This window comes from Fulmarus glacialis, unplaced genomic scaffold (assembly GCF_000690835.1).
Source record: "Fulmarus glacialis isolate BGI_N327 unplaced genomic scaffold, ASM69083v1 scaffold2353, whole genome shotgun sequence".
In the NCBI taxonomy this organism is placed as follows: Eukaryota; Metazoa; Chordata; class Aves; order Procellariiformes; family Procellariidae; genus Fulmarus; species Fulmarus glacialis.
The window spans coordinates 4,451-30,244 of NW_009202094.1; the positions used below are offsets into that span (position 1 = coordinate 4,451).

Genomic DNA, 25,794 nt, shown 5'->3' on the forward strand with positions numbered 1-25,794 from the left:
TTTGAAGGACCGAAGAATTGTATATTCAAAATGTGGGATATAAAGCAAATTAAAAGTGTTACCATTCTTCGTGTTATGGCATACTCCAGTGCCACAATCGGGATCCAGTGTAGGCCAACCTTGAGATCCTAGTATTTTATGTAATACTGTATTTATAGACTACTACCAGGCATGCTTTATAACAATTAAAATAACTTGCTCATATGACCAAAATAAAATCTAAGCTTAAATGAGAATGCTGACCAAATGTGCTTTATGTTCTGAAGAATTATAAAAAATTTGATATTCTGAGCAATACAGTAGTTTTAGCACCCCAAACTTAGAAATGAGTTTTGCATGATTTAATGTTAAGAAGTCAAAATAGATGGAAAGAAACTGTTTGTATCTATTTTTTCTGTGGATGCATATGATAGTTTGCAGTACAAATATAGTTTGTAGAATAGTAAACTACATGATTTTTAGTGAAATGAGTTGTGCCGAACTGCATCATTAGAGTAAAGAGGGTATTAACTGCATTTTTAAAACATTTTGTCCATGTACTTCTTAACATGTGCCTTGAATCCACTGTGAAGGCGGGAATTCACAGAAACAGGTTGAAATGTAGTTGTTGAAACATGTAGCTGAAATCTTGTGTTCTTATTTCAATTGTGGGTGGTTTTTTTTCCTTCTGAGCTAAATGAAAATAATGACCATGATTATTTTTCTCCTTTTTGTTTCTAGGGGTTGATACGAAATTGAAATTCACTCTTGAACCATCTTTAGGTCAAAATGGTTTTCAGCAGGTAATTTGATTCATTTTTCTCTTGAGTTTGTGAAGGACTGGGTTCTCCTCAATCGAGGTACTTGCCCTAGTTCAAAAGTGCATCTTTCATCATAATGTCAGCATGTTATTTGCAATTGCATCAAAGGCTGTTCCATTAGTATTTGGAAAATGCAATAGGCTTTCATTGTTTACTCAGATATCTCATAAGTCTTTGTGTCCTAGAATATTATGTTTTTGTTATATCATTAAGTAATTAACCTATATTTTCCCTATGAGTGGATTAAGCGATTAAACTCTGAAATGTGTGCAGTAAAATGAAATGAATGTGCATGTCTGCAGTGTTATAAATGTTGCTATACTGTTGCATTAAACTAATGGTGGATTTTATACATTTTTGGATGCTTTTGCTTTTAGTGGCATGATGCACTTAAAGCAGTGGCCAGATTGCCAACAGGCATACCGAAAGAATGGCGGAGAAAGGTAGGTAGACCTGTACGCTTTGTGGGATGTATTGACTGACTGTGGGTTTCTCAGGAGAGGTGAATGACATCAATATTATCAGTGTTTTTTAACAAATATTTGGAAGTTTTAAGTTTAAGTTGTACTGGGGATTTTTCCTAGTTTACATTCTTCAGCGATAACCTCACAGGGCAGCTGGAGAGACTGAGGAGACAGGTAAAGATGGTGTTTTCAATAGTTGGGCTCTTTCTGCTTGAGGCTTAGGTAACTTATTCTGGTGCAGATGTTATTGCTTCATTCTGTCAGTCTCAAGGAACTGCATGGGTGAAGCTGCCCCCGCAGCTGAAGATCAACTGAAAGGAATAGGCTGTCATGAAGGTGAAGTTGATAGATGCTAGTGCTGACAAGAATGCTCATAGAAACATTTGGCAGGGAAAAGATTGCCTAAATTAGGGAAGTTCAGTGCTGACAAGAATGCTCATAGAAGCATTTGATGGGGGAAAGGCAGATTGCCTAAATTAGGGAAGTTCAGAGTCAGGAGTGATGTAGAACGGTGGAGTGCACCATTAATGGGAAGTTGCACTGAGTTAGTGTTGTAGGAAAGGGTCCAGTGGGATTTTGCTAAACTTACTTTATTGCTTTCTTCAACAATGTTTGAAGTTCCCTACTCTAAAAAAAAGGCATGTCTATTCATCTTTTCTATAAAACTGAGTCACACGATCTCAGCTTTAAAAATGCAATTTTAATAAAAGGAATATCTTTAAAGCTTTATAAAATATATGTAGATCCATATATTGATGCATCAGATTAATTTCCTTTTCCTGTTTTCTTTTGCTATCTTTCCAAACCAAACTGTTCCTCTTTACAAATCGGGGGAAAGGAAACAGAAGACTTACAGTGGCATCGTTTTCCTCACACCACTATGATTTTTTTTTTAATCTACAACTCCAGTGAATCATTATACCCATCTAATAGCCTTTTTTCTTTCCTAAAATGTTCTTTTTCCACACTCCAATAAGTCTCTCAGACACTTTTCTGGGGTACATCAGTGGCAGAGGTCATAGAATCACAGAATGGTTGAGGTTGGAAAGGACCTCTGGAGGTCATCTGGTCTAACCCCCCTGCCCAAGCAGGGCCACCTGCAGCTGCTTGCCCAGGACTATGTCCAGATGGCTTTTGAATATCTCCAAGGAAGGAGACTCCACAACCTCTCTGGGCAATCTGTGTCAGTGCTCTGTTGCCCTCACAGTAAAAAAGTGTTTCCTGATGTTCGGATGGAACCTCCTGTGTTTCAGTTTGTCCCCATTGTTTCTGGTCCTGTCACTGGGCACCATTGAGAAGAACCTGGCTCTGTCTCCCTTCAGATATTTATATACATTGATAAGATTCCCTTCTCTTCTCTGGGCTGAACCGTCCCAGCTCCCTCAGGCTTTCCTCATAGGAGAGATGCTCCAGTCCCTTAATCCTCTTAGTGGCCCCCTGATGGACTCTCTCTGGTATGTCCATGTCTTTCTTGTCCTGGGGAGCCCAGGACTGGACCCAGCACTCCAGGTGTGTCTCACCAGTGCTGAGCAGAGGGGAAGGATCGCCTTCTTCAACCTGCTGATGTGCTCTGCCTGATGCAGTCCAGGAGGCTGTTGGCCTTCTTTGCCACAAGAGCACATTGCTGCCTTGTGGTCAACTTGGTGTCCGCCAGGACCCCCAGCTTCTTCTCTGCAAAGGTGCTTTCCAACTGGGTGGTCCCCAGCATACACTCATGCCTGGGGTTGTTCCTCCCCAGGTGCAGGACTTTGCACTTCTCCTTGTTGAACTTCATGAGGTTCTTGTCAGCCCATTTCTCCAGCCTGTCAAGGTGCCCTTGGGCTTATCAGCCACTCCTCCCTGTTTTGTGTCATCAGCAGACTTGCTGAGGGTATGCTCTGCCACATCATCCAACTCGGATCTCTGTCTTTTCCTTCTCATTCTTCCTATCTCTGCGTTTGCTTACACATGACCACACGATGCTAACCAAAGAAGTAGCGTTAAGAAAAGGGATGTGGTCTTTTCACTGCCATTCCTTGGTTTCCCAATGATTTTAAGATTGATGCCAAATTAAAGAAAGCATTTTGTGTTGGCAGCATGCTGATTGCCTCCTTTGCTGGCAGCAGAAGGAGCAGGGTGACATCTGTATTATTGCTGTGACATGTGACATTTGTTTTCTGGGGCTGGCAGAAAGAAAGAATCCAGTCAAACAACATCAGTAGGATGTCAGCAGTGCCAAAGGCTGCTGGAGGCAGAACAGCGAAAAAAGCTTTGCAAAAGTGTGAGAAGAGACATTTAAATGCAGAAAACATGAGATTCTGGGAGCTGTCTATAAATTCCTTCATCATCTAAGTATCTAAGTGTTTAAATCTGTGGGAAGTGTCTGAATTGCTTTTCTCACTTGAGTGAGTTAATGGCTGATGTAAAACTCGACCAATTTGCTTTCATGATTTCTTTCAGTTTCCTGAAGAGAAAAATCCTTTATTGTTACTTGTTGTCATTGTATGATTTGTCATGTGTCTTTCATGGTTCAGGAACTTTTCAAATGTTTAATAAAGGTCCAGCCTTTGTCTTACATACACGTGCATAAATCTGTTCTGGTAACTATTAGGCTTTAAAAATAGTCAAAATGTTTGTTTTCAGAACTCCCTGTAGCACCAACAGTTTAGGAAGCCCTCTTGTAAGAGTAAGTTACTCTGATCCTAGTGATACTTTCAGATCAGTCCCGAATGGTTAATACTAGATGCTGTTGCCTCTGCAAAGTTGATCAGAAAAGACGTCTGGTAAAGAGAAGCACCACTAGATTTCTTTTTTTGGGGTTTCCAGGAGATGCATCCATGGTTGAGTTTGAGGAAGCCTGCAGCAGTGTTACCTTTTTATAAAACTCCTTGCTAGTTATGAGGTTAGAAGGGCTGAACTGACAAGGGCTGAACTGTCTCTTGCAGGAGAGTGTGCTTCCATATTGGAGGACCCTGTGGATTCAGTTTCTGACAATGGACTTGCATCTTTTAAGCAGTTGACAGATCTGGACACTTAATGCTAACTGTTTCCTTCCTTTCTGTTTCAGGGAGCAAGGTATTACTTCAACTGTGCAAAAATTTTTTTAGATATAGTCCTCTTCTATGTATTTCAAGTCTTAACAGCAGATCACATATGGATGAAGCTGACGAGGTTCATCTAACAGTATATATGAAAACTGTTAATATTTTATCTGAGAAATAATTCATTTTGTTGACTTGCTTTGTGTATTTCTAGGTTTGGCTGACCCTAGCTGATCAGTACTTACATAGTATAGCCATTGACTGGGATAAAACCATGCGTTTCACATTCAATGAAAGAAGTAATCCTGATGATGACTCTATGGGCATCCAGATAGTAAAGGTAGCCAGCTAATTTGTTATTTTACTTTAAATTTTAATGAAAAGTTAATTTTTTTTTTAATATATAGAATTTGGATTTATTTTGTTCTCTGCAATTGCTTTGGCAAAAATTACACCTTAATTCCCTTTGGCCCACCAAAATTATTTCTTCAGCTTCTTTGGTCCTTCTTCTGCACTGGTCTGGTTAGTGTTAGCTAGGGAAAAAAATTGCTATTACTGATTCCGCCGCCGCCCCTCCCCCCCCCCCCAAATTCTACTTTTTTGTTTTAAAAGAAATACTGGAGTTTAATGGAGACAAAGGAACATAAGTGGGTTTTTTCCCCTCTTCTCTATAAATAAACACAAATGTTTGCTGGGATTAAAAAGTATGTTTTATAATGCAGTAATTGAGCATTTTTCAGTTATTTTACAGGAATGAAACACATTCGTCTATGTATATTTCTCAGCTAATTAACATGTAATATTTAAAGCAGTTTTAGGATAAAGCTTAATAGATTTGTATTGCTGTGGTGACTTAGATATTAGTCTATTTACCTATTTAGGAGATAATACTCTATTTAGGAGAAATTAAGGTGACTATAGAACACAATTAAAGTACACGGAGCAAAATACTTTGTGTTCCTGATTATTACAATTGTCATCTGTACTTGGTAATGTAAGCTTATAGATATTACTTACGAAATATTAAACATTGTAGTACATGTTTTGCCTTTCACTTATAGATAGCTTAAATCTCAAGGACATTGTTTCTGGTTTTTTATGTTTTGAAAACTTAGTTGCCTAGTAGTTCTTTTATACTTCAATAAAAACAGTTGCTCTTCTTTGTTCAATTAAGCAGCTGCTATGTCTTGCTATTTGAAACCTAGATATCTGTTAATATCTTCTGTGACAACTTCATAAGAACATCTTTTAGGTAACTTGTTTACGTAAGAGCTTGCTGAACCTATTTCTATTCAGTAAGATAAAGGTTTACAGATTAAAAAAGAAACATTGTCATCAACTTTGGGAGTATGTACTGGGAGGGTGGAGGTGGAAGGAAAACTGGGACAGGTGGGAGAACTAAAGGGGGAAGGAAAATGCACATCTTTTCTGTCTGTTCTTGTTCCTTTTTTTTTTTTTTTTTTTGTTTTGTTTCTCCTTTAAAGGACCTTCACCGAACTGGTTGCAGTTCTTACTGTGGCCAGGAGGCAGAGCAAGATCGAGTGGTATTAAAACGCGTTTTGCTGGCTTATGCTAGGTGGAATAAATCTGTTGGCTATTGCCAAGGATTTAACATACTAGCTGCACTTATTCTGGAAGTAATGGAGGGCAATGAAGGGGATGCCCTGAAAGTGAGTAAAATTTTTTTTTTTCAGTGTTGAAGATTGCTTTTAGTTAGTGAACTTTAGAATAAACCAGTGCGTGAATTTTGTAGACAGCCTAAAGGAGCAGGACTCAAAGGAGTTAATCAGTTTATATCTGCGGATTGTTTGTTATCCTGTCTGAGCTAAAATGAACAGTTTGAATGTTATCACTGTCAAAATTTTTATCAAACAGAAACAAATGAGGGCTTGGCCATAATAAAAATAAATGGGAACGCTGCTACTGACTTTAGAATATCTTATCGCATAATCCCAAATCTGCTTCCAAACACTATAGGTAGCTGACACCTTCAGATTCCATTATCAACCTCTTGTGTGGCAGTAGCATGCGAGGCAGTTAATAAATCTGCTGCATTTTAAAGCAAATTCTAGGAAAACACAAAATAAATATTTAAAATGAAAGTAAATCACTTGGAAGTTACTTTCTGGTCTATATTAGTCATACATTGTTTTATTTTTTTAGACCTTTACTATTCTAACTAAAAGAAAGCTTCATGAAATTTATAATATGTCAGAAAATGGAAATACTTTTAAGTTTACTACAGGATGTGGTTTAAGGTTTGCCAAGATCATGTGCAAATTTCCTTAAGTAAACTTGCTCATATGTGTGAGTTGGGGTCAAATTAGTAAAAGATGACTGTGACTCTTGAGATACTGAGCTCTTTGTTTTGCCTTAGACAATGATTTAAATATGGTAAATATTTAAATTTACTCAGAGCTCCTAGAATATAAAGCTTGTGGTAATAGAGTCCAGCTAGCTAGTATTTAATACTTCATTCTAGAGAGGTGCCTGCAATAGGAAGAAAATGCCGTAATATGCCTACTTTATATCAGAGAGTAAAATTTCCTTTCAATAATTCTTGCTAAAAATTTCCGCAGTCTTTTAAACTATTATTTGTCACATTTTATTGTGATCTTATGCTGTCCAGAAGCCCCTAAAACAAGTTATCGTAATACAGGAAATATAGTTGCCCAAGGTTTACGAAGTCCAAATTGATTTTAAGAACCGTGTGCATCCTTATATTATTGGATTGTCTTTTACTGTGACCAGTGTCAGGCTCCTTGTGCTAAGGAGACAATGGAATGGTGCCAGACTGCCCAGGGGAGGTAAAGCACTGAAGGCTGTTGGCGCCAAAATGGGTCTTACCTGGCAAAAATAAGAATGGAAAATAAAGTCATTTCTTTTCCAAGCTTAGTGCGTGGGCTTGGCAGGGTTGGAGTTTCCCCAGAAGAGGGAGGGAAAAGGGAAGAGGTGGGGGGGGAAGGAACAGGAGGAAAAAAAAAAGGAATTGGCGGTTAGTATGTGTTTTGTTATTGTAGTCACTGTGCCGTCTAAAGCAAGTGATGAGTGACTTCGGAACAGCTGCAGAGGCTGTTGGCTCTAAAGCTGCCCTCAGGATTGGAGCTATGGGGAAACTATGTTTGGATTATTGCAGAGTCTAGGAGTTAAGGGAGCACGGGGATTCTCGGGGCTCGCCAGTCAGGTCCCCTTTCTGGGAAGGACATTATAAACAAAAGCTCTGTGTCTGGGAAGTGTCTCCCAGAGGCTGAGAAACAGCTGGAACTACGGACATCATGGGGCTTTAACAGCACAGGAGCCCACATGGTAGCTTCAGTGAACGCCCAGCCAGGGATGTTTGAGTCTTCACTAGTTAAGGTAAGCATGTTTAAGTTAAATCCCTTAAGGCACCTCAAAGTTAGCCAACTGAAATTACGGTAAGCAAGAAAATCACAGCTTGCGTGTATAGAAGCTATCACAGTATACATAAAAGTCTCATAGATACTGAAACTTAAAAAACATTTTCTCCTGCACATTATTGTGGGGAAATATTACGAAGTCAAATAATAAAAAGAAATGTGTAGAGAGAGATATCATGAAGAATGTATCTATTGCAAACTGGTAAATGTGTGAAGCTGCTTTTTTCAAAAAGCATTCTCAAAACAATTGACATGGCAGTGAAATAGAATGGACTTCAGTGTTTCAAAAAGATTTCTGTTCTTTCCTATGCTCTCATATATGTGAGATTTCTTGATTTTGCTCCCACCACACAGTGGGAAGGGAGCAAAAGCCTTTATAAAATGGTTTCTTTAAGGTAGGGATTTATGGCTTACGTCATAAGAAATTAATGAAAACACAAATAGCATAGTTGTAAGTTAATGTTGTTATATTAAATTATTCTTCCATTGGTTGAAATATTTCGGAACAAAATAAAGCATATTTTTAAAAGACAATAAGGTGTCCTAGTATTCAGCAAAGGCTAGGGAATGCATCTGAGAAAATATGAGACTCCAGCTTACTTGCGTACTCTGTTTTGATCACCTATTTCCTTTCAATCCTTAAAACTTAACAAAACCAAAAAAAAGCCATCAAAAATGTGTAAAACCTGTTGATTTGCCTGTATCAACTACTGATCTACATGCTTTAAAACATGGAACAGAAGACTCTTATTGCCTGAAAAAATCTTGCAAGGACAAGTGGTAGTATGTGGTCACAAGCAGCTGGGAGAGAAAAGGAAGCAGTAAGGCTGTGTAAGGTGGTGCTCTTGGAAGTCCAAGTGTCTGCCAAGCTGTTTTTGTGGGCATCTCATGAAAAGAGAGGGATTGGAAGGAGGATTGTCTCCTGTGTATAAAGATGCCATGCTCCTCTCAAGCATTAGAGGCTGTATGAAACAGATGATGAGCATGCTCATTTGAAATTTTAACAAAGGGGTAATGGAAAGTTGAAAGAGATGGGATGACTGCGTGCAGGCAGTCATCTGGATGCAGTTCATAGAGTGGCCATAGAGATTGTAAAAGATCCTGAAGTGAAGGTCAGCATCTTCTGTTGGGCTGATGATATACATCAACTTCTGCATATTTCTTTGCTGCATTTGTTCATTCCCAGAAGTTTGACAATACCCAGTTAATACATAACCACCCATGTAGTTGAGCTATCTCACTTGAAACAGATGTCTGTTTAAAATGTCTCATGCTGCTTAATTTAGCACTTTTTAAAGTGACAAGATGAAGTGCAGCACACAGTAACACATCACAGTAAAACGTGTGGAGAACGTTTTTTAAAGAACAGTGTCTTGCATTTTGGAGAGGGGGAAAAAAGATTATTTGGACGATCAGTCTTCTAGTTGTGGCAGTTAACAACCAGAGAAGGGACAGTGGAACTTTACAACAGTGTGGACAATCTCATAAACACGTACAGCATCAGAAGTGCCAAAAGTTGCCTTTGGTTTGAGTAATGCTTCCAATTTGGGCATAGCTTACTGTGACATTGATTTCGGTCATTAATGGTTCATAAATTCTGGACAGCTTCAAGAGGCCTTTGCACCTTGCTTACTTGTGGATACCTAGAGTACCTGTGGATGCTTAAAATGATAATGTTTTCTCCCCATATAAATGGAGATACCAGAGGTATGTGTTGCCACTGGCTCCAAGCCATTCTGTAGTGAACAGAGAACTTTAAAATTCTGTATTTTTTTTTCTGTTATTCCTAGAAAATAACTGGCTCTGTAAATTCTACGTGATTATATTTCATTTTCTCCACAGATAATGATTTACCTAATTGATAAGGTGCTTCCTGATAGCTATTTTGTCAATAATCTCCGTGCTCTCTCTGTGGATATGGCTGTTTTCCGAGATCTCTTACGAATGAAGCTTCCTGAACTCTCCCAGCACTTAGACACCCTGCAAAGAGCTGCTAACAGAGAAAGTGGAGGTAGGTTCAACAGAAAATTCTGTTAAATTCCTTTTTGCTATTGTTTCATCTGAGCACTGGTCTAAAAATACAATCTTTTAAGTGTTTACATGAGTTTATTGCTTAGAACATATATTTTAAATTGTTAAGGTGAAAGATGACGGTTTCCATTATTGATAACATAAATAGATGGCGCTCTCAGGAAAAAATAAAGGGGAGATAATTTGGTCCCACCACTAACTGCAAACAGAGTTGTGTTGACAAGGATGTAAAATATTTGGAGTGACAACACTGTAACGGGCAGCTTAGTACAAGGGCTACCTTGAAAATGTTATTTCTTGCCTTAGCCCAAGATACCTGTCCTACCATTGTTCCTTGTAGTTGCTAGCTTACATAGCTGTTCTGGGAAGAGTTACAATGCGAGAGCCAATGGTGGCTTGTTAGTATTTCTTCACCTGGATGCTTAGCAATATGCAGGTGTAAAACTCTCAAGTACTTCTTGGGTTGCTACCTGAAAACTGGCTTTGCACTGTGATCGCCCCCCCGCCTCTCCCCCCCCCCGCCCGGGTATAGCATTCCCTCCAGACTTTTTCTTTTTTTAAACAAGATACAGCTCTTTTATTTGGGAGTGTTTTGGGGAGGGTGGGTTTTTTGTTGTTGGTTGGGTGGGTTTTTTTCAGTCTGGAAGCTAAGTGCACCCTGAGTTTCATCTTAGAAAAGATCTGCTACCATGTTCTTTGTAAATAAACCGTGACTGTGCCCAAACTGTGTAAAAACAAAGGGTATCAAGGAAGTATTTGCTGTTTTCACAGGCAGCAGCCTCTTTGGTCATGGCCTTCAGTTCATCAGTTGATACTAGGATGCACAAAGTGTTCTCTGAGCATAACAAGAAAGTAAAACTTTGGAGTTTCAGGCTGAAATACTAAATCTTGTTTGAAACTTAATAAGCCAAAACGAAAACTGAGTGTGTTACAGTTGCTTATGCTAAGCTGGCAGTGCATCAGGATATTAAAACAATAGACTTTACAGAGACGGTCACTTCACCTTCATGTAGATAGAGACTTCTTATGTCATTAGTTTCTGAAGAAATGCAGCGGTTTTGGGGGGGGTTTGATGGTGGTTGGTTTTTTTTTTTGTTGGTGGTGTTTTGTTTTGTTTAAGAAAAGCTTTTAGCTCATACGGCTTTGGGGAAGGAAAAGCAATTTTTCTGATGTAAAAAAAAAAAAAAAGTGTGTTGGTGTTTTCCAAGTTCAAAACCAATGCTGCTGCTTAGAGCTTTTTGCAGTGCAGAGAATGAAAGGTGCTCAAGTATGTCATTTTTCCATCGCTCTTTTTCTCAGCTTATCTTTGGACAGCTGCAGGCTAATTAAGTTTTGAGCAATAACAGAGGCACTGTCTGGTGGATTTCAGTATGCAGTTTGTACTCCTTGTAAAATAATAGTAAATTACAATTACTTTAAGCTTTTTTTTTTTTCAGGAGGCTACGAACCCCCACTTACAAATGTCTTCACAATGCAGTGGTTTCTGACCCTCTTTGCCACTTGCCTACCTAACCATACAGTTCTGAAGATCTGGGATTCAGTATTCTTTGAAGGCTCTGAAATTATACTGAGAGTAGCTTTGGCTATCTGGGCAAAGTTAGGAGAGTAAGTGGTCACTTTTATCTGATTTTTCTTTTCAGTATGAGCAATGTGGGTAACATATTGTTCAGAAGAGCGTTTTCTCAATTCTAAACAGGATGCAGCCTTTCAGGAGGATGATTCTGCTTTGAAAAAGCTGCACAAAATGCCTCTATGGCTTCCCCAAAAACATGTGCTTCTGACATGGTGTCAGAATGGGCATGATAATTAATTGACCCTGGCTGCACGAAATGTCTCCATTTGTTTGCATTGTCTGTGTATAATGTCTTCATGCTATGCTAAAAGGTTGGTTGGACTTTCCGGAACATAGACCTCTGAGGAAGCTGGTAAATACTCTGTGGAAAGACATACAGAGAGGCTTGAGGGTCACTAGCTAATTTAGTTGGGTAGCTGAAGCTGGGGTTGTTAATTCCCTTATTTTCACTTAAGGATTTGAGTCCATTGGCTATACCCAAGAAAAGAGTTCAGTGTTACTAAGAGAATGATTCAGTGTTACACAGTTCTTTTCTGTTAAGGCCTGCAAACAAATTGTCCTGAAATTCTCTGCTTTTAAGCACATTCTAGCCAAGTTTCTATTACAGTCCTTTATGGCCTTGGAAACTCACCACATAGGACAAAACACAAGAGATGGTTAGTTCACCTAAACTCCTCTGTTGTCATAGCAAATATTTGCATTCCAAAGAGTGTACAGTGCTCCCGGAGAAATGAGTTTTCTGACTGACTTCAGTGGGAGGTGTGAGCTCTGACAGGTTGAGCAGATGTTAGTTCAGCTGGAAACTTTTTTCAGCTGGCGTCAGCAGCTGCATCAAATTTTTCTTGTGATGCCTGTCAACACTCACCTTCCTTTTTGCCCTGAGACTGAACCACTGGGATTTATGTTCAGCTTTGTCCTTGGAGGTTTCATTTCTTTTTTCTTTCTGAATAAATTAGCACTGCAGGCGAGTAGCATTGTAAGAGACTTTGTTTAGTGTATTTAATTTATAATCTGAAGAATAATAATTAGAGTAATAATTTCCTAAGAGCTTTATTTGTTCAGTTCATGAATGAAACTTGCATGAATCATTTGCATTCGGGTTAAGCTATATGTAGTTCCATTGTACTTTATTACTTTGTACTATACCTTTAGATAAAAGGTCCTATTGCAGTGGGTCTCTGGGCACTTAAAAGCTGTAATTAAAAATGTTCCAACTCATAACATGATAAAAAAGAGAGTCAATGCTTTGAAGATTTTACTGCAAAACTTAAAACAAAAATGAAATGTGTTTTATAAAAATTGGAAGGAACAGAATGAAGAAATCTATAAGGATATGTTCAAAAGAATAAGCTGATCACACTGCACACCTTGTGACTATTGTTTGTGGGGAATGGGAGAAGGTCTGGCAGATTTGGGGGCAATTAACAGAACGGGACATTGGTGTGATAACTAGAGATCCAGAAGACGATGAGTCAGTAAAACTGAACAAGAATTGAAATTCAGTAAACTTGTTATTAACAATATCAAATGAGATGAGGAAGTAAAAGATCGGGCACAATGTCTTTGCTAGGAGAAGATTGTGATTTTGTTCCTCTTCTCCGCTAGAAACAGAACAGGGAGATTTAAAGAAGTGGGGCCTGAAACAGTGATCATAGTCTCCTGATCTTTATACTTCTCAAGACTGTCTTTCTAGTCATGAAAATGGGGTGAGAAGTGCTTTTCCTAAAATGCGGGGGGTTCAATCATACTTCTGTTTTGAGGGAGACTGAAGGAATGGGGAGGTTAAAAATAGGTGCAGTAGAGAAAGCAGTATGTGGAGGTCATGAGAGACTGAAGGTATGAGGGAAGGTAAGAAGTAAGTTTGTGATAATTGGCTACATACCCATTGTTTCAACGTTTTTTTTTTTTACTACTTAATCATTCTTTTAGTTAAACTATGTTCAGATTTCAGTAGGAGTTTCATAGTTCAATAGTTTTTCTCTACGGACACGGAAGATCAAGGGAAGCTTTCTGTTCTAATCCTAAAGAAAAAAGGCTGTGTACTTTTTTGGTTATTCCAGCAGCAGTAGTTTACAGGGGAGGCTACAATATGTAGCCAGCGATGCACTTGTTTGAGATACAAGTAAATTTTCACTTGATGGGAGAGGATGTTTAGCAGCTGACCCTAACGTATGTAGAACAGCAACTCACAAAAGCATATTACTCGTATTTTTCTTCCTCTAGCTGATGCTTTGTGGGTGATTCTGTGTTTTTAGAAGTTTAAAGAAGAGTGTGGGGGAAAAAACCAAACACACACCCCCCCAATCCCCAAAACCAAACAAAAAAACCCCAAAACAAACAAAAAAGTCTGTAACTCTGATGTAGAAATAGCTTTCACAAGTATGCAGGATATGCATAGGAGTGAATTTTCCTTCATCCTGCATTATGTGAGCTCAGCTCTTTTGAATACGACATGTATAAATACACCTGTACTTAATTTACTCCACCGGAATGTTTTCTGGCCAGCAAATACGTTCCAATCTGACAAAAAGACAGTTCAACCAGTGAATTCAGCCATTTGGCGCATAGTGAAGAATGCTTGATGAGGCAGTCACGAAATCTTTATGCTCCCTTTCTGAGCTGATGGGAGAGCTCCCTTGTGCTAGTAGGAGGCAGGATTTGTTGATTATCATGTTGTAGAAGGGAAAAGAATAACCTGTCTGGACATGCATGAATCCTTTATTGTGAGTAGTCAGGACAGTAAGCTGTGCTCAGTACATCCTTTTACTGCACCAGTATTTCCAACATGGTGTGCACAGTTTTATTATTTGGAAGTGTAGGGAGGATTGCAATAAACTTAAAAATTAAGGTCACTAATAGAAGCGCATATTTTATGATGACAGAAAGTTCAGTTTTGGTTTGGAGGTGTATAATCGTATGTAAAAGTAAAATAAAAAACCGACATATGTTTTGATGTAGGCAAATAGAATGTTGTGAAACTGCAGATGAGTTTTACAGTACCATGGGCAAGCTGACCCAGGAGATGCTGGAAGACAGTCTGATTGACAGCAATGAACTCATGCAGGTGCGTAATTGTGATATAATTGTTTGTGTTTTCTGTGTGTCCTTTAGGTGCTGATTTCTAACAAATTACATTGTTGTTCAGATACTGCAGAAACCTAAACTCTCCCAAGAATAAAAGTTTAAGATAACTGAGTTGAGCTAGCATGTCAATGAAACAAACAGATGACCTGCAGTTAAAGCTAAAACCTTATCTTATACATTAAGTATAGAGAACCACTAGGCTCCGTTTGATAAAAATTGGTTGTATGTTGACAGCTGAAAGTTTGTTGTGATACAATGTCCAATTGGATTTGCGCAAGCAGTATGTAGAATCTTTTAGTAGTCATAATTTTTAGGGTATTTTATTTTTATGTTTTGGCCAGTTATTTATTACATTGTGTCCTTTTCATTCTGCAGACACTGTGGGAGACAAGAGTTTATCAAGTGAGGAGGGGAAAAAAAATCCTTCATGATTTAAAAAAAAGCCATGAACAGTCATCAGTGAACAATAAACAAAGACATTTGTAGATAATTGCAGTTCCTGAATTCTTAAAGCGTATGTCATTGTATGAGAACAAAGATCCACATTGTTCTGGGAAAGGAAAGGGCCTTTAGTGTTACAGATGTAATTGTATTGATTTGCACTTACACTTTTTTTTCTGGTATCCTTGAGGTGTTGTCTACTTACATGTTTTATAAAGACTTCATGCTACAGTTCTGGAACTTTGCTTTTGATGAGTTAGAGTATGGTGATTAAATGGGTGCAAATACAGAGCACATAATTTATCTGAAATTTTTTGCCTGACTTAGGGGAAGAAAAACAAAGTCAGTCTCAGGATATGAAGTTGGATGATTTTGTTACAGTAGTTAACAGGTGACTACTGTTACCCATTACTGAAAGCAAAACTTACTGACTGGGATAATACACTTCCATTGTCTGGTGAAGTACTGCTCTGAAGTAAAGGATCACTTTCAGATTTTTGGCTTTTGTTATTGCTGTTGTTTTGTTTAATGAGCGAGCTCTAGGAATGAGAGAGGTGAGCACTCTGGCTTTGTTTTGCTTCAAAAATGGAAATGCAGCTGGTCAGAGGTATTCCAATGCTTTTTAAATAAGTGTTAAGGTTTCTCACAAGGCAGTTCAGATATTGAGGATGCATGAGGAGGGTGGCCCAAGCTGACGCCTTTTCATATTAATTGTGTTTCAGTTCCTGGTCTCAAGTGCAGTATAAAGTCAAGATGTGTCATTTGTGACAAAGAGTAATGTTGGGAAAACTGAAGTGGGCTTTAGTGACTCAGTGTGGATTTCTTTCTTCGCCGTTGTGTGTAGTAGAAGATAAGGCATAGGTAACTTACTGGTTGGAGGGATGGAAGGATCTGTTTGGTTTTTTAACTGTTGCAATTACAAGTATACTACATTACAGTCTTTTTGTGCTTCAGCAAAAAATAAGCGCTTGGTGCAAAGTATATATGTATTGATAATGTGTATTTTGTGACACTGACGGGAGCGTTAAGGTAGGATAGCACTTCCATTGATATGGAGAATGTGACAGGTTTGTTTTCTGCATAGAGAAGCAGTGTGTCTATTTTACGTGTGTCCTCTCAGTTGAAGAAACCACACTATAGCTTAGATAGCATTCTTCAAGTCAAAGACAGGCACTGCCAGTGTAGCTGTCTCCATCTGAGGTGTTCACTCTAGGCTCTTATTACTGTAAGTGGAAGGAATTAGGCACTACAAGTGTTTACCATTAGGGAATAGAAATGCCACCATGTGCCTGGCTGCTGCATTTGAACAATTTTCTCTGTGTTGGAGAAGAAAATAAAGAAATTTGAACCATTGCATTAATGAAAGGATCCAGGCTGCTTGAAGACACTGACTTTTAAATTGCTTTAGGCTTTTTCAGAGGAGTCAGCCAGATATGAATGTTTAGACTGCTTTGTTTTCAAATGTTCTTTTTTTTTTTTTCTCTTTTTTCCCTGATCAAAATCAGACTGGTGAATTTACATCTAATACTTTTTACAAGGTGGCTTAAGGATTAGTATCCTACTGCAGGAAAGGATTAATATCCTACTCTGCCTTCCCTAAAGGTTGCTGGTGGCAATCATCTCACTTTTCTTTAGACTTGCATGACACTTACATTTGCATCTGAACTACCTGTACAGGCTCACTGAAGCCAGAGAAGAGTAACAGGCACTTCTCCGCCACTAGAAAACAAATTGTGCTGTAAAAGGCCTGTTTCCTTTGGGAGTTGGAGGAGGGAGGTATGGCTTTAGGGGCAAGTGTTGATGGAGCAGATGTCTCGAGTAGATCAAAGGACTCTTGTCCTCATTCTTTCTACCAGCATGTATAGTTGGTGCAAGTTTATCATTAAAAATGCCTGCCTCCCTCCCTCCCATGCAGACAGTACTTATACCTAGGATTGAGGGCTTAAAGTTTTTGCAGATTTGGCCCTTGCATGGCAAGAGTTCTTACAATGTTGTGCTGAGGAGAGCATGGAGGGATTGGAGGAGCAAGCAAGCCTACAGCTTCCTCCTTTTTCAGATTGAATAGTTTAGGTAAATAAAGGATAAGTGCTGTACACATCAGATGCTAGACTGGGTATGTATTCAGGACTAGAAGTTAAACAAATACAGTATTCAGTAATGTCATTTTATTGGCCTATTAATAAACTTTGGTTCTAACATGGAGACAGAAGGCTGTATGCCAGGTGTCTGCAGATATTCTAAACAGCATGTGCTAGATTGAGTACACGCTTTCATGCCTTCTCGGAAAGCGAGCATTTTTATAAGCAGCTAAACTAATTCAGTTTGTATGCCTAGAAACATTCCAGTGTAGAGGAGATGAGGAGCAAACAGGAAAAGGAGAGGCATCCCTGTGTGTTACTGTGGTGGAGGGGAACAGGGATTAATCTCTCTGTAGTACCCTAGCATTTTAGACTGTCTCCCGTAGACAGTTACCCTGATTTGATGGTATTCACTGTTAACTTTCTACTTGAGTAGCACTTTGTCTGTTTTCTTTTGGGTTTGTTTTTGGTTTTGCTTTTTGTTTTGTTTTCTTAGTGAAAGTGAAAAGAGAGAGGAGCCTTAAACCGGTGTGGGGTGGCTCTTAAGATAAGTGTGTTTGAGCAAAACTGCTTACCCTCTTTTGGAAGCCACAGCCCAAAACCTTCTGTGTGGTATTCTGCTAAGGGCGTAGATGGCTTTGCATTTTTAGGGTAAGGCAAAGGATTGACAAATGCTACTGATTTAAGATCAGAAGAGAGATTTCTTCCTTGTCTTTTTTTCTTGTTCCCAGAATCTGTCCCTTATCGCCATAAATAAGATAATAAGTTTGGCTGCATCATGCTTCATATGTGTAGGCTGTTTCCCTCTGGCACAGTTTCACCAGAATTAACCAAATGGCATCCAAGGCTGTGTACAAACTAGGAACAGGATGCTTTGACTCTGAAGCATTGCTGTGAGGAGATCACAGGTGTTGACTGACAATATTTTTTTTAATTTCCAGTGGAACTTGTATCAGCATAAAATTTGTTTGTGGACCTCTTAGCCAGGTGGCAAGCGAGGCCTCCAGTTATAATCTGATAACAAGTAATTAAGTTAAAAACATGTATGCTAAATGAAAGAAATTGCACAGGATCTGGAAGAGACACAGATTGGAGACAGGCAAAAGCTAAAAGCATAATCTAAAACAGTAGGTGCAAGGAGTAAATGGAGGACTCGGAGTCGATGGTTTTGCTTAAAGGGTAACTAGCATATGGAACAAGTTACCTGAAAAGGCTGTTGACATAAAGAGTAGAAATAAATTCCAGACACACCTCCTTCTCTATGAAGGGAGAGAGTTGAGACATATGGGGAAAAAAAACAGGAAAGTGTGGCGGAGATCAAACAAACAGGCAGACATGTTGGGCCGGAGGTGGGTCTTTCTCCAAATCATAAAATTCCTTCATCTGGTAGACTGCCAGGAAATCGCTGTTCAAGCCCTAGAGAATATTTGTCTTTCCCAGTAGCATTGTAGTTTCATGGAGTGGCAAAGCGTCAGTTCATGCTCTGGGTTTTTGTAGGCATTCTCCTTGCCTTAGAGTCTCTGCATGGCTTGAGCTGTAAAAGCATTTTCACACAGAAGCCTGTTGAGCTGCTCTATTGCCCTGTGCCTTATCCAGCCAGGAGGGTCCTTTCTGCTCCTCATTGCTTACATCATTGCCGTTGGTGAAACATTTTTTTTTTCTTCTTCTTCTGTCAGGAAAGGTCTAGTACTGAATTCATGTTTGCGATTTTCCTTAGTGTATTTAGTACAGACAAGACATGGTTCAAGAATGGAGCATGTAGAAATTGTTCAAAATTTCCTTTCCTCTTAATTGAGACCGTTTTGCCTTCAGATTAAAATGTCACTGACTTAATAGCACAGGAAAAAAAGTATATAAGTGAAGATTTTCTGTCATAGCTAATGAGAAATTTTTACGTTACTGTCTTTCAGATGACATTTAATATTCAAGATGGGGAAAAGTTATGATTTTTCAAAGAAACTATGAGAAATTATATTTCGGCTATGTTTTTCTTTTTACTTCTGACATTGAGACTCCCAGTGAGTTTTGTGTTAGTTATTTGAAAGTCCTGAATAGTTGTAAGTGTACAAAAGCAGGAAAAAAAAAGGCAACTAAAATATCATTCACTGCTATTCAAATCAGCAGTGATGTTGCAATGAATATGATGTGTCTTTATGCCAGGTTGGCTGGTGACACACATTCTGTTATACAAAATGACTTAAAGCAAAAATAATGCTGAAAGCAAATGCATTTGCAACTATTTATCTTCTTTAACTCTGAGTATTGAAGTAAATAAAATGTGTTAGAGTTTTTTTATGGCCTTGTTTTAAGTTCTAGGGACTACATGTTGAGTTCAGAGAGTTGCAGAGAGGTTTCTTTGTTCACCATAGAACAAATTTCTTTTAAAAAACACAATACCCCCCTCCCCCCCCCCAAAAAAAAAAAAAACCACCACACCAAAAAAGCACAAAACAACCGAAAGCAGAAACTGAGAGGAGAAAAGTTAGCTGGATAATGTTGCGTCCTTCCTCTTTGGCCATAACTTTTGTGTTGAAGTGATTTCCTTCACACAAGCTCTTGGGGCTGCTCAGGTGAAGTAATGGATCTGTTAACAGTCCACATCAAGTGAGGATCTGCTCCTTCCTATCTGTGCTAGTGTCAATACCTTGTTGAATACTTGAGCAGAAACATAGGTCTTCTGGAAGATCCCAAAAACCTCAGTGATGCATTAATGTAAGTGAAGTCATAATTGGAGGCGGAGGAGGATTTCTGGTGTGCTGGCAAGGAGAGGATTGACGATGATTATTAAATAAGTACAGGAGTTGAAAGGAACCCTACATCTCATGTTACCTGTTCCATTTTTATTTTTTTTCCTCTGAGCCATGTATTTTTCTAGTGAGTCAGTCTTTATTTTTCTTACAGGAAATACTGACTGAATCATAAAACTGTACCATTTCCATTTTTTTACAGCACATGAGAACATGCAGCCTTTAATCCTGCAAGACTGTGAAAGTGTGTTCATGGAGAAATCTTTTGTGTGACTGTTAGTTAAAGTGACAATTTTAAAAGCTGCATTTTTTTTTTCTCTAGACTGTTTATACCATGGCTCAGTTTCCCTTCCCACAACTGGCAGAATTAAGGGAGAAATACACATACAACATTACTCCTTTCCCTGCAGCAGTAAAATCAACTTCACTTTCAGGGTAAGTTTGAAATGCACTGCTTATGGCATATAGGGTTATTGTTTACCCTACACAGATAGTGAAAAGGCAGGTGGCATTCTCCCTTGTATGCTTCTAAAGAAGATGAAGATATTTGGTAATGATCATATTTAAGAATGTCTCTTTCTGATTTCTCCTATGTTCTCATTTGACAGAAGGCTAGGCAGAACCAGAGACAGTGATGAGGAGAATGACCTAGATGATGAAGACTCAATTGCCAATGCAATTGGCTGTCTTGGACCATTAAGTGGGTTTTTGGCACCAGAGCTCCAAAAGTACCAAAAACAGATGAAAGGTAAAAGTGCTTTTGTTCATTTTGGAAAATGTAGTTAAATCTGCATGACCTTGCAGAAATCATCTGTAGCTTCTTCTGTGAAAGCTGCTATGAAAATTGTATTTTATATTCTCATAGAGATTACAGCAGGTACCACATGACTTGCCCTGTGGTCCATGAAGATGTCTCAAAGTCAAGTTTGAAGGCTGTATGTATACAATAAATGACAGTTGGCTACAGTAATGGTTAAAAAAACCACCCACAAAAAAAAGAGCACATGTGTGGGGAAAAAAGTCCACCCTAAATCCATGCTAATTTCAAGAAAGCTGTTAGGTAGTCAGCATTTTCTGAAGAGTGTACATGTAATAAATAATCTTGACCTTTATTAGCAGTGAGTGAATTCTGCAGGTCATTTCACCACCCTTTTGGCCAAACCTTCAGACTGTTGTATGTTTTGGGTATATTCACATTTTAATAAAACTGGGTATGGTTTAAAGTGTTCTGGCAAAACGTCACTATTTTTCAAATTCCTCCACATTGAAATAAAATTTCTGACAGAATTGTATGTTCACCTGTGCAAGCTCTACAAGCAGAACAAAATTCTGATCCATACAAGAAAAGCAGATCATTTGTTAACTTGCAGCAGCCTTTACGAAATGGTACTTGGATCAACAGTGATTTTGCGGTATCCTGGGAGAGGCTGTAGTTATTTATCCCCAACCCACTCCCACCTTCCCCCAGAAAAAACCCAGACTGATGTAGCAGTCGCTGTTACCTGATTACACATCATCATTCTTGTGCCTTGGTTTTGCTGAGACCTGTAAGGTGCAATTTTCCTCTTGATTACTGTGCTGTTTTGTTTTTCTCTTCCTGAGGGACTCTAAGTCTCTACCTGCTGCTTCAAGCTAGCACTTAGTCAGAACATCAAACTGCTGTTGCAAACCAAGCCAAAGACAAACATTCCTTGAAAAAGAATTATCCCCTTAACCCTGGAGTGCCAGTTTGGTGGTGCATCAGAAACAGCTGTGAAAATAAATTGCACTGCTGCTGTTGCTCTGCAGCTGTTGATGAGAGACACTCTCAGATTGCTTGATCCTCAGCTGCTCTGTGTCTATCCCTTTTGTTGCTGCTAGCAGCTTTCTCCCTGTGGTGCTATAACTGTTTCTTGATGCTTCTTGCTTGTATCACTAGGTCGGTTGTTTAATCTCGTGCCTGCTTGACTGTAATGTATTTTATAACTTGCATTGTTAGCCTCCTCTTTGACCAACTGAGTGTCTTTAATAATCAGTTTCTGAATTACTTTAATGATGGCTTGATGTACTTTTGGGTAATTGAAGAACTGTGTTTATAACTTTGCATTGCTATATTAATTGACTTTTATACTCTTTAAACTCCCCTCAAACACTTGCTATTCTTAAGCAGTAGTTCTAGAAATGTAATACTTCTTATTATAAATAGTGCAGCTTTGTTAAATATGCATATTATAATAAATTTTTAATTAAAGGATACCGTTAAATAAGACGATAGGAATCAGACATACATTCCCTTCCCATACATCTTCCTTGTAGATAATCTGCAGAACTCTTGTGTCTGCCAATTTACTCCTCATCACCACTTTATTCCCTCTGTGCAGATCAGAATGAAGAACAAAGTCTGGGTTCCAGTAACATTGCAGAATTAAGTCCAGGAGCAATAGACTCTTGCCGAAGCGAGTATCATGCTGCTTTTAACAGCATGATGATGGAGCGTATGACCACTGATATTAATGCACTGAAAAAGCAATATTCCAGGATAAAGAAGAAGCAGCAACAGCAGGTTCACCATGTCTATATCAGAGCAGGTAACATATCAAAACATGCTTCATTTACTGATTCATTACAAGCTAACTTCATCGTAGGAGACAAGACAAGTAACATTCTTTTATGTTTAACCAAATAAACAAAACAAGAGAGACTGTTGGAATTTATAACACATTAGTAGTAAAGTGAATACCACTTCGTACAGACAGATTTTAAATGAGAAGGTGATGTTTTTTCTTCTTTTGTCAGGATCTGAAGATGACGACCCTGGGATTTTTTTAGGTCCCAGGGACCAGCTGAACAATGGTATTTAAAAGTGTCTTTGCTATCTGGGTGCATTGTGTTGATCTCTGTGATTAAAAACTTTAAATCTTTGGCATTCTTCGAGTTGACATACTGATGCACTGGAAAAAGTGAAATGAGGAGATGCGTACACTTCAGACCAAGTGGCAGGTAGATTCCTAGCTGGTCTGTATTATCCTAACTCCTCTGAGTTCATCCGGGCATGGCAAATTACACAACTGAAAAACTGGCTTAGGTGTTCCATTGTGGCTGACAGTTTACCTAGCCATAATGATACTGCTGTGAGGATGGAGCTGGACATCAATCTGTTACTTAGCGATCCACGTTAAGGAGTCTATTTCCCCAATTGGCAAACGCAACAACGCAGGGGTTAGCATGACCAGCGCAGCTGAAGGTTTTAGTGGGTGTGCAAGCTGAACACAGCCCACCCCACTCGTTCCTTCCCACCCCCACTATGGGTGTTACCTTTCTAAGTCAGCATTAAACCAGGCAGGTGGGTCACTGTGGAGAATTTTTATTCCTTTTCTAGATTGTCTAAACTTGTCCTTGCAGGAGCATTTGAATACATAGAGCTGCAATTTTTCATTAACATCATTTGTAAGGATTTTTTTTTTTTTAAATATTGGCAAAGTATTTGCTTTGAACAAAGGCTGTAGCCAGCAGAAACAGTGCAAACAGTAAAATGTTAATTCCCAAGGATTGCCAACCCCCATCCCCCAAACACAAACCTTTCTAATCTCACTAATCACGATGTGGGGCTGGATATGTGGTTTAATCAAACTGCCATCTAATTACCTAATTCTGAGTCTACTGCTCTGGTTTAATAAGAGGACCTAATAGAAAAGAGTTGGTGCGGTTTATCCATTAAAAATACATTGGTTCATTCTCCAGTCACGCAAGTCTCATGGAGAGGCTTATTTGACTGACCTCATATAGAGACTGAATTGCCTCTCACAGTTGGAAAAGAAATGAAGGAGAGGGGAAAGATCAGAAGCCAATATTAATGTTAAACTATCAGTTACGGTGCAATTCCAAAAATTGAGAGGCTTTTTTTGTTATGATATGGTATTCCTGGCTCAGGACTTACCCACAGGTAAGAAGCAAGGTGGGAGGACAGGAAATCTTTATTATAGAAGTTACAGCTTTGTGTTCGACTCCAAGATGTAAGAGAGATTCAGTGATTTTTTTTTTTTTTTTCCCTTTCCCCCCCAGTTTTTTTTTAAATAGCAGTCATTCCTACAAATGTTTGCTATACCTCAAGAAAGGTGTCAAATTTGTGGTGATTCCTTGGAACATTAATTTGTTTTGTTCTTTAACAATACTGTGTTTCTTTTAAACACTTTCTTTCAGACAAAGGGCCAGTTACCAGCCTCCTCCCTTCTCAGGTAAACCATTCCCCTGTGATAAACCACCTCCTTTTAGGAAAGAAGATGAAACTGAATAACAGGTCTCTCAAAAATGCTGTTATTCACATCCCAAGTCATGCTACGGGGAAGATGTCTCCCATTCCCCAAGAAGATCTTAAACCAAAATTGAACTCTCCGTGGCGCACTCACATACGAGTTCATCGAAAGAATATTGCTAGGGCCAAAGGCCAGCTGGGCTACGGGGATACCATAGGCCTAATAGATGAGCAGAGCGAGAGCTGTAAAACAAATAGTCCTGGTGCAAAGGAGGAGACTTCCAAACATTCTGACTTTGGAGAAAGAGAAGGAGGTGGTTTGGATGACAGGACTACTCGAAAAGCTGACCAGCAGTCGTCTGAGCCGGTCTCTACAGACAGCAGTACAAACATGTCAGTAGTTCAGCTAAAACTGGAAGCACTGGAACTCGCCTCAGATAATAACACTGATGCTGAGTCAACATCCCATCAGTCCGGCCAGCCACGTTTATCTGAGTCCTCCAGTTCATCCAGCGACAGTGGAAACCTGGCTAAATCTCCACAGGCTGGGAACCCAAAGCCGCAAGTCTTCAATCCTTTTCCCAGTGTCAAGCCTCTTCGAAAGTCAGCTACAGCCAGGAATTTAGGGCTGTACGGCCCCACTGAAAGAACGCCAACTGTACACTTCCCACAAATGAGCAGAAGTTTCAATAAGTCTGCCAGTGGCAACAGTGGGACCAGGAAACGATGAGGTACTACCTGGCACTTTTTATTTCTGACAGCAACAAAAAATTTATATTGCTTTTTTTTTTAATGTGTGCGTGTGTATGTGTGTCCCAAAGCATTTCTAATCGTTAAGTAAGTAATGGGGACAGAAGTGGTTACCAGGTGTATAAATATGTGTCTTTGAAAATTGTGCTCCCGTGTTGTTATGGGACAGATTAGTGAAGAGGCACTCTGGCACCCTATTGTCAATTCTGATGGTTCTTGGTAAAATAAACATTGATTTGCAGTGTGAAGGATACTGTCTCTTTAAATCTAACTCAGACATAAAATCACCGGCTGCCTTTAACCCCTCGGCCCCCCATGGCTGCCTCCTGTCTCTTTCAAAGCTCAAAGGACAGATTGTCTGGTGCAGCAGACACATGTAACAGTTTCTGACTGTTATGCAGCTTCCCCATTAGACCTCATCATCATGCTCTCTGAGTAGCTGGAGAAGCCATGACTAACAGAAGCACAAGCAGCCCTAGCAATCAAAACTATCACTTTGTGTCCAACATTACCACTTACCTGCCGGGCCATCTGGCTTCAGACATTCTTGAGCAGCATTTTGTGCTTCTCTTCCCACAGCAGTCCTCTGCTGATACTGTTTTTAATATAAATGTAGTTGGTGAACATGAGAATAGTAGACGTAAGTCCATCCACAACAGTGGTTTGCTCCTTTTCTGTTATGTATGTACATACATTTCTGTTACTTACTGCTGGAGAGTTGCAGCACTGCAATATTAGGAATTAGGTACAACTATATGTGTAGTTGTATGAATATTATGACACATCTTGGCTTCAGTGGATTTAAAAACTATTATGTAGATTACAGACTTGTAATTAAATCATATTTGCCAGTTTAGCAGTAAAATATATGAATGTTCCAAAGTAGTTTAGGGTTTTAAATTCTATAAGTAGAGTGATTAGATACTTAGGGTGCCACTTATCATTAAAAGCCAACACATCAGCCACTACGTAAGTGGGATGAACCCATGGGACTGCCATGGGCTTCTATGGCTTCGTTCTGGTTTGGTGTGAGAGAGCAATGGCAAAGCGATGAGCTTAAGTATTTATTTCCAAATCAAAAAACAAAGCTGGTGAATACCATAAGACAAGTACTTTGGGGTTTTTTTTTCTATATACATTAAACAGACAAGCAGAGAAACTAAATGTGAACAATTCA

At 39.0% G+C, this 25,794-nt stretch overlaps 1 protein-coding gene across 1 annotated transcript; it reads left to right on the forward strand.

Annotated features, from left to right (window-relative positions):
• Window positions 1–720: 720 nt before the first annotated feature.
• On the forward strand, window positions 721–24,658 carry TBC1D30 (TBC1 domain family, member 30; the record flags this gene model as incomplete). Its single annotated transcript, XM_009574151.1, has 11 exons — window positions 721–782; window positions 1,178–1,243; window positions 4,499–4,624; window positions 5,769–5,954; window positions 9,525–9,693; window positions 11,150–11,318; window positions 14,245–14,350; window positions 19,959–20,071; window positions 20,245–20,384; window positions 21,997–22,203; window positions 23,816–24,658. Coding segments are annotated over 11 exons (2,126 nt in total), but the record flags the coding sequence as incomplete, so codon positions are not given.
• Window positions 24,659–25,794: the final 1,136 nt, after the last annotated feature.